This window comes from Brachyhypopomus gauderio, chromosome 10, assembly GCF_052324685.1.
Source record: "Brachyhypopomus gauderio isolate BG-103 chromosome 10, BGAUD_0.2, whole genome shotgun sequence".
Lineage (NCBI taxonomy): Eukaryota > Metazoa > Chordata > Actinopteri > Gymnotiformes > Hypopomidae > Brachyhypopomus > Brachyhypopomus gauderio.
Genome location: NC_135220.1, coordinates 6,379,574 through 6,389,292, shown reverse-complemented (window position 1 = coordinate 6,389,292; position 9,719 = coordinate 6,379,574). Strand labels below are relative to the sequence as shown.

The 9,719-nt window shown below is 41.9% G+C and overlaps 1 protein-coding gene across 5 annotated transcripts in view; it reads right to left on the bottom strand.

Moving 5' to 3' along the window:
- Nucleotides 1-9,719, bottom strand: part of LOC143525296 (nuclear receptor coactivator 3-like) — a 59,751-nt gene that overhangs the window by 22,550 nt on the left and 27,482 nt on the right. For all 5 annotated transcript variants that reach the window (XM_077019029.1, XM_077019032.1, XM_077019031.1 and 2 more), the window contains exons 4-6: nt 2,653-2,753; nt 2,190-2,364; nt 1,533-1,700 (exon numbers count right to left, since the gene is read on the bottom strand). In XM_077019029.1, coding sequence (XP_076875144.1) covers nt 1,533-1,700; nt 2,190-2,364; nt 2,653-2,753 — 444 coding nt within the window. The remainder of the gene's footprint in view (nt 1-1,532; nt 1,701-2,189; nt 2,365-2,652; nt 2,754-9,719) is intronic.

The following is a 9,719-nucleotide window of genomic DNA, read 5'->3' as shown; positions in this document are numbered from 1 at the left end:
AACCATACACACACACACACCCACATAACTCCATTATAATCACACAAGTAAATCATACAGCTATTATTAACATTATTGCCACCTATTAATGTATCATTGATGTACCATTGTATCATATTACCAAAAGTATTCGCTCACCTTCCTTGACTCACATATGAGCTTAAGTGACATCCCACTCCTAATCCATAGGGTTCAATATGACGTTGGTCCACCCTTTGCAGATAGAACAGCTTCAACTCTTCTCAGAAGGCTGTCCACAAGGTTTTAGGAGTGTGTTTATGGGGATTTTTGACCATTCTTCCAGAGTGGTGGCATGCTTTACACTGCTGCATCTGACGCTTTGCATTGCATTTTATACACCTGTGGCCATGGAAGTCATTGGAACACCTGTTTCCGATAATTTGGATGGATGAGCGAATACTTTTGGCAATATAATGTATGTATCTATATTTTACAGGCATCATACATGGATATGACAAATATAAAGTAATACAAATAAATAAATAAAAAAACACAAACTCTCCACAAGACTAAAGCATCCGTTCCTTCCATTGTCATTCAGAATGTCTCTTAGTGATGTCATGATTAGCCCCTACCCATCTATCCAGTCATTTGCCATAGGCTTCTTTGTTTTAGCATTGGTTTCCACATCCCTTTGTTTACTTCTCTGCCCTTAGTTCTCAGTGCTCAAATATAGTGTTTGTTATAGACAAACACAAAAATCTAGATCTAGAACGCAGGCTCAGGTCATATATGCTGTTCTTCCCAGTCACATTGTGCTATGTCCTACCATCGTTGCCCACATGTACATTGAAATCCTCCAGTAAAAAATGGAGTCCAAAGAAGGGGAACTTTCCATTCAGAGGATGCCAATAAGAAAGCTTACTCCACTCTGCTGTTTGATGCATAAGAACAAACAGCACAGCCCATTCCCCAACTCAAAGATGCAACACGAGGAGTGTTTTTCACAGTGCTCTCAGTACATGCATCCACTCCACAAAGGTAAACTTATTACAGTAATCTTGCTCCAGAACTATGAACATTTTATTAAGAAGATCCTGATAAATAACAGTAGTAACTTGGGACTATCGTATGTCCAGCCTACATAAAATACACTGCAGTCTTTTCCCACCATCATGAAACCCAAAAAGGGAAGTGACACAAAAAGCTGATTCTTATTATAAAATTAATTAATCACACCACCCCACATGGAGTGCTGAATGTGTACAACTTCCATATGCATAGCAGCTCTCTTGAATTGATCCCCAGACCACTGATTTCTAGTGGACCAGAGATCAGTTCTCTGAATCGCTCTCCCATTTGCATTTGATCAAACATACTGAAGTCTCAGAGCTAGTTGACCTGGGTTCAGAACAAAAAAAAAAAAAAACTCTAGTCTAATTCTAATCTCCAAATATTTATCCTTAATATGTGATTTCTTTAAACAAGACTTATTACAGCAGTGTTATTCATAGAAACACTATGGTAGGTGTCTGGAGATTATGCTAAAGGAACTGGTAACATAGCCACACCTTCTCCCTCTTCCATCATGGCCTTGGGCTGTGTGAGAGCAAAACACTGCATTGTCACATAGTGTGGGCCCCCGCAGGCCTCCTCAGGACCGAACCTCACCAGCATGCGACAGTTGAAGGTGTGACTCTTCTGGCGAGAGACCTCGCCTGCCCACAAAACGCCATTCACTGGGGGAAAGAGGAGACGGTTAGGGTTAGGACAGAGGGGGTGGAGAAAAGGGTCATTGTGAGAATAGTGAGGGTGAGGAGAGGGTTAGGTTTAGGACACTGGGAGGTGATTAGGACACTTGGGATGGTATGTGTGTATGTGTAGATGTTTTAAAGGGTTACAGGAATTAACTAGGATTAGAAACACTACTAAAACGCAATATTGTGGCAGCAATCCAGGGGCAAGGGGGCTTACAGCTCTGCTCCACCTAATGAGGTTGGACCAGTGTTTGTGAGTGGGTGGGTTGGGCATATACAATGCATGTTTTCTGTGTGTATACACAAGTGTTCCACTGGTGTTCCAGTGAAAATTTTGCAAATCAACCAATTCTCTATGATGACATGTGGTGACAGAACATGGATATGTGTTCAGTATGTTTGTCAAGTGTGTGTGTGTGTGTGTGTGTGTGTGTGTGTGTGTGTGTGTGTGTGCGTGTGCGTGTGACTAACCACTGTTCCTGGGCAGGTTCTTATGAAACTCCCCCCTGTCCTCTGTGTGTAGAATGTTGTACACACTGGTGTTAATGAGTTCCTCCTGCTTGTACTGCAGATACTGGGTGACGTTGTCCGACACAAAAACAATGCTGCCCTCTCGGTTAACCACAAACAGGAAGCCATCAAGGGCCTAAAGAACCATGGGGCATCATGTCAGATTATGTCAGAGCTCCTCTTAACCAGCATTTCACTATTAATTTACTGCAGCCTCCCTATCAGTCACAAAAACATCACTCAATCGATTTGGCACTTAGAACCCTAAATACAATGTGCAATTTACACGTCACACAAGTTGCCATATCCTTAATTTATGGACCACCTCCTGTTGTAAAATCCATTGTCAATCAGTAAAACACATTAAAGCGAAGCACTCCTAAGCCTATCAAAAACACTTGATGCAATGTGACCTCCTGCTTACCTGGAGTAACAGTGGCCCCAGATGATCCTTGTCGATGACTCCCTGACCTGTTGAGGACACGTCTGCCTTTTGAACATCTTCATCATTGGATGAGGCCTTTCCTGTTCAGATCCAGAAGTAATGTATTAATTACAGTAGTAATACAATGTTAGTAATGGATGAAAGCCAAGAAAGCAACACACACAGTCTGTCACACACACACACACACACACACACACACACACACACACACACACACACACACACACACACACACACACACACACACACACACACACACACACACACACACACACACACACACCACAATTCTGGACTGTGTATCTGTATCTGGGTGGTTAGGGTTAATCATAAGCTGTATCTAGATTGTTAGGGTTAGTCATAAGCTGGAACACAACCCTTTATTTAACAGGATTGTTTTTGAAAAATATTTTATGATTCAGAAACAGGGTGTTAAACATCCTGATGACCACCAGGGGGCTGCCTGCTCCAGTTAAACTGATGATGCATGATACGTATTACTACTCCAAATCTTAGTGCCTTTTATTGACCGGTAGGTGGAAGAGGAGGGCTGGCAGTTCAGGCATTTGCCGTTTGTGCTGCTTTTATATTCAGAAGGAGAAATAGTGAGAAGGAGCATTAAAGGAGAACTGAACAAATCAGAGTTAAAAGAATGATTCCATTTGATTAGCTCCCTGGAGGTGGGTCTACAAAACCACTAGTTTGGGTACAGCTGGCAGACAGGAGACAAACAGACAGACAGACAGACAGACAGACAGACAGGGGGAACGAGAGAGAGAGAGAAAAGGAAACGGTGAGAGAGGGTGATTGAGAGAGAGAGACTGATACAGAAAAACAAACTACTACTGTGTTAGGGTTAGATAGAAACTGTAGACAGGTAGTAGGATAATTTATACAGAACTGCCAGAAGATAGAGAAACACTAACATCCATTCACAAGCATTTAGAGTATTTATGATCTAATGCTACTGTTACAATTACATTGTATCCCATTTTCGGTCAGACTTTGAAATGTCTGATGTTCTAAAAAAAAAATGACTAATTCAATAAACACTAATATAATTATTATATAATAAATATGTTTGTACTGTACTGTTATTGCTTTGGCAAAACAGGTATTTGTTTTATCCTGTCAGGTCAATAAAATATGTTTTGAGACAGGCACACAAAAAAGAGGGAAACGGGGAAATAAGTGAGAGCTCAGAGTCTAACTTTATAACTCTAACCCTTGCGGAGTCTAATCCTAACACTAAAAACCAAACCCTGCAGAGTCTAACCCTAACCCTAAAACCTAAACCTAACAAGATAAGATAAACCTTTATTAGTCCCGCAATGGGGAATTTCACAACCTTCTGAGTCTAACCCTACAGAGTCTTCTTTTAACCCTAACCCTGTTTCAGGAACAACACACACCCCCTCGCTACAAATAATTAATCTTGCACCTCTCTTCAGCAACACCCTCCACCTCTGCTATTTAAGGCAGAAGTTCTGCTTCCCTCATAGACCTCGTTATCAGCCTACCTCTACTGTACCTCCCGGACTCTGCTTTCCCAGAGTGACCCTGGACCGGCCCGGTGTTCTGTGCCATTGTTTACACTGGGTGCTACTCGCCCCTGGCGATCGTTTCATTATCAATAAAAGCAGCATTATTCCACATTTGGATCCTTCTCTCCCTCAACATGTATCCAAGCGGAGATGTTTTGCCAAGCGGAGTACTCCTGGCTCAACAAGAGGCTACTATCGCCACACTCCGGGAAATCGGCAGACAGCTTACCGAGGCAGCACAACACCAGGAGGCTACTGCTTTTGCAGCGAACATCTCGCCCGTTTGTGTTCCCGTAGCAGTTGCAGAATGGTATGACGGTTCTCACGAATTTTCTCATGCAGTGTACGATGTACTTCTACCAAACAGCCCAGTTCCAGACAGAAAAGCAAAAAGTTAAAAGCACAATTCTCCATGCTGTTTAAAGCCGTGTTCAATCACCCTGCTGCTGGTAGAGACGTAGGGACCATGCTATGCGAGATCCGTCAAATACAACGCAGCGTTAACGATTATGCCCGAAAATTCCATACCCTAGCCATGGGGAGCAGATGGAGTGACGCGGGGATCTGAGAACTGATTTACAGGTGAAACTTGCATGTCAGAGTTCACTCAAATCGCAGTGAACATGGATAAGCTGCTGCTCACACCGTCCTGCTTTCCGGAGAGGTTTCACAGCTGCCGCCACTGCACGTCTTCCAGTCTCGGGGCGGCTGGTAATTTTCTGGATCTAGATCTAGCCCATCACTTAGCACATCTAGTCCACTCCCTGCCATTGCGAGTAAACTCTCTCAACAAGCAACACCTCGGCGACGACTTAGTTAAACTCCAGACTGTACCTGTTACCCTTAAAATAGGGCTGCTTCACAGTGAGGTGATACAGTTCGTGTTCTTATCCACACCCCGTGATCCAGCTTTCCCTGGCTCTCCACACACGACCCCATAATTTCCTGGAAAGAGAGAGTCCACACTGTCTAGCCAACTGTCTACACTTACCGCTTAGATCCTCCTCAATAGAGAGCCCCAACTCCCCTCTCTCATATGAAATCCCAGAGCAGTACTGAAGCTTCTCTGATGTCTTCAATAAAGTGAGGGCCAGTCATTTACCGCCTCATAGATCTTGGGATTTGTGCCATCGACCTCCTGCCAAGAGCTCCACTTCCTAAGAAAACGAAGCCTAATCCGCTGTCCCGTCCTGAGGATCAGGCGATGGAGTTATATGTAGAAGGAACACTGCAAAATGGGTTCATTTGTCCTTCCACATTGCTTGTAGATGCAGGGTCCTTTTTTGTAGAGAAGAAGAATTACTGCATTCTCTCTGTGTCCTACAGGCCCAGCTCAAAGAACCAAAAGGCAGATGCTTTCTCTCGAATACAAGAACAAGATCATACGAAAATAAACCAGAAAATATTATCCCACGCACCCGTTTCCTGGGAGCCATTCGATGGAATCTTCAAGGGGAAATGGAAGAAGCACTTTGAGAGGATCCGGGTCCTGCTGACTGCCCTGACATTAAGCAATACGTACCAGTATCGCTCAGAGGTTGTATCTTACAACTACCTCTTACAGTCGTCCATGGACCAGCATAGCCATAGATTTTATCACTGACCTACCCCCAGCTCAAGGGAATACTGTCATCATGGTAGTGGTAGATTGATTTTCTAAAATGTGCCATCTAATCCCATTTTCTAAACTTCCTACGGCTATGGAGACACAAACTCTTTTCATTCGTATTCCGCATATATGGGCTGCCCAAGGATATTGCTCGTAACTCCTTGATTCATTCTTCCACTAAGCTGACTCTCTTCCAGTGTGTGTACGGCTACCAACTAGCATTCTTCTCTTGGGATGCACGCACCTCCGAGGTGCCTGCCCTAGATGAGTGGTTCAAGTGGATAGCGCGGACCTGTCTCTCCTGTACCTCCCGGACTCTGCTCTCCCAGTGTGACCCTGGACTAGTGGCATTATTCTGCATTTGCATCCTTCTCTGCCTGGTCATTGCGTTACACCTTGCAGAGTCTAACTTTAACCTTAACCCTAGCTGCAGTTATTTACTTGAGGTAAAACCAAAAATACAAATTAGAAATGAACAAAAAATAAACAAGAAGTTTATACAGAAAAGTGACTGCAAAAGAGAAAGAGAAACCACAATGAAAGAGAGACATTGTGAGAGTGAGACAGCTAGTGAGGGAATAAAAGAATGAGAGAGTGAGAGAGAGGAGGAATGAGAGAGAGAAAGAGTGTCACTTCCTTAATCACTTCCTGGCAACCTGTCTCCACAAAAGTCAAACACGGACGTAGTGGAGACAGCCAAGGCCATTTTTACTATCACACCTAAAGAGGACTTCTCCTCCACTCAGTGTGAGAGACTGACATTGGCTCTTCACCATCACTAGGCTCCAAGGAATTCACACTCACAATGGCTTTCTTCTCCAAAGCTTAAAAGACTAACCTTATCTGATCGTCTGAGTGAAGACAAATACCATTAAAGTGGTCTGGTCAAGATCAACCCTCCTCCGAAGGACACAGGGCTCACAACTCAGGAAGGATCTGCAATCATAAACCTAAATTACAGCCCTATCTGATTCCCCAGGGTTTAACCCCAATTTACAACCCATTGGAAATCCTTTGTTAAAATCCAGAACTGAAGATGCAAATATTTCAGAGATCTTTGTAACTCAAAATCTGAACTGTTACATTCACATGTGAGACAAAAACGAGCACGGGACACTGCGCGAACGCACATTAAATAGACAGACCACATAATCCCAGAGTGATGACGAGACGAGCCACAGGTGAGACTGATGAACACGCTCGGACACAACCACACCCACGAAGATCCACAGACGCAGACGACTAGACGTAGATGACAAACACACGCCCAAAGGGGAGGGGTCAGGGGCTGTAACGTGACAATTTCTATTCGGTAGGACCAAGTGGCTATGAAGTAACTTTTTGGGAACAAGCAATATTTTGGTTAAAGATTTATTTGCAAATCCAGATATCAATCCCATTCTATTTGATGAATAAAATAAATTTCCTGTATTTTACTGCACCATCCAAATAGGATACAGAATAATTTAGTGAATGCAGAATACTTTAGATAGTTTTAATATATGCAAAAGCACAAACTTTAAGACAAAATATCAACTAGCAGCTGCCAAAATATCAACTAGCTAGAGCTAGCTGTCTGTTTTAGCACCATGCTCTGCATGTAAAACCTACTAAACATAATTTGTTTTCTAACGTAAAGTGCTATGTTCAAATGTTTATTATTTTTCAATATCAATGCATTTAGCTGGAAGCTCCAAATACTATGAACCATGGTAAAACAAATAACTAGCTAGCTAACTACCTACATGCCAAGTGCATTGCTAAGGCAGTTTTCGGTTGAGTACTAGCAATAGCCTACTTAGCTAGCTAGCTAACTAACTATAAATACAATGATAACGTCAGACTTATTTTAACATACACATAGAAACGGTTTGCTGCAAGATATTGTTAGATTTCTCATTAAGATAAATGACCAGTAGGCCTATGAAATTCTTACTTCTACATGCTTCCTTAAATTGGATGGGAAATTTTTGGCGGAAGAAATCGTATGATAACGAATGAGACTATTTTCCTTGACTACTTCAAAAAAAGGTCATGGTTTGTGTGGTGCATTGCAATCAGTAGATTCTTCCAATTTAAGTAGGTATATTTTCTTTCAAACTTGTATGCTGTTGCATTATTGTTGAACTGTACGCTGATTGGTGCACATGCTTTGTGCTTCTTTTGCTTTGACGTTACTTTGTTGAACATATGAAGCCTGAAGTAACAACAGCTTTCGCATAATGTAGTGGAGTAAAAAGTAAGATATTTCACTTTCAAATGTAGTTACAAAGTTACAAAAAAGGGAAATATCTGAGTAAAGTAAAAAAAACCTAAAAAAATATAATTAAGTACAAGTACAATAATGAATTACATTTATTACATTTACATTATTACATTTACATGCTAAATGCCGTAAATTTACTTTGTTAACTGTCCACCACTACCTTTTAACTGTCCTTTTAAAAAGTCAACAAAGTAAGATGACCATGTTTTGTCATCTAAAATTCATTAACTATCAAATGAATTGACTCTGCCAAAACTGAAGCAGTCGTAGATTTTGTTAGTGAATATTTTGATTGCATATACATTTGAACATCATAGAAACAGAAAATGTTTACTTTAACTGGAGTTTATGTCAAATTGTTTGGGTAGAATGCTAAACTGTATAGCAGGGGTACTCAACTAAATTTGTCCGCAGTCCAATTTTGGCAGATACCTGTGACCTGAGGTCCGGTGCGGCGGGGGTGGCGAACCTAAGTTGTTGAGCGGGGAGTTTTTTCAATAGCCCTGAAATAAATGCTCCGGTTTTTTTTAAATCCGTATCCAGTTAATCAGGAATGAGATTGGGTCCGGACAGGACTGCATTCGGGTCCGGATCCGGACCGCGGTCCGCCAGTTGAGTACCCCTGCTGTATAGTATAGTGGTCAACGTCTTGGATAAGGGTGTGGCACATTTAGATAAAGGCTTGGCACTTTGGAGATATGCTCTGGTATGTGTATTGTGGATTTGTTTGGGGTTGTCATTCTCTTTTAGTTATTTTGACCATGATGACCTTGATGAAATGACATTGGGGGAGGTAAAGTGCTTCCAGTGTTGGAGGTTGTCGATTATCTGAGGGGAGTGAAAACCCTGTATTGGATGATCATTCAGTGTTTCCAGCTTGTGTGGTGATTTGCACTAAAGCTCGAAAGTTGGAAGATTGATTTGTCTGAGATATTTTTAGTTAATGAGTGTTCGTTACATCCCGCTGAATCACCTTCTCCAGTACTTCAACCAAAGCATACTGAGGATAATGAGGGGGTAGATATTGCTAGGGCAACTGTTAGTCGTGAACAGCTTATCGAATTTCAAAAAGCAGATGTTGAACTGGAGAAATATTTCTTGAATGTAAGTAGTGTGGAGTGTCTTGCTGACAAACAAATTTCATTTGTGATTTATACATCTGATTGGTCTACTCATATGGAAACATTAAGACATTTTTGAGCATCTAGAACAGACATGGACAAACTAATCCAGCCCGCCGAACTTGTCCAAATTATAGTAAAAACCTCATTAATTTCCCCTTTTCACCATTTCCCCTGCAATACCCTAGTTTCCCCAATAGATGGCACTAGTCCAGAAACACTGAGTGTAACTTTCCCGCTGCCATTTTTGCTCTTCGATGTGGACCAAAGATGAGTGGACCAAAGAAAAGAAAACTGGACACTACATGCCGAGTGTTTATAAAGGAGTGGAAACGAAATATTTTTTCACTGAGGTCTTTTTCACCATGTCTGATATGCCAAGAAACGGTTGCAGTTTTCAAAGAGTACAATTTCACCCGTCACTTTGCTACGAAGCATGCAAACTACGCTAGCAAGCAGTCAACAGAAGGACAGGGTGTCTACAGGTTTGACCAAGTGAAAATTAA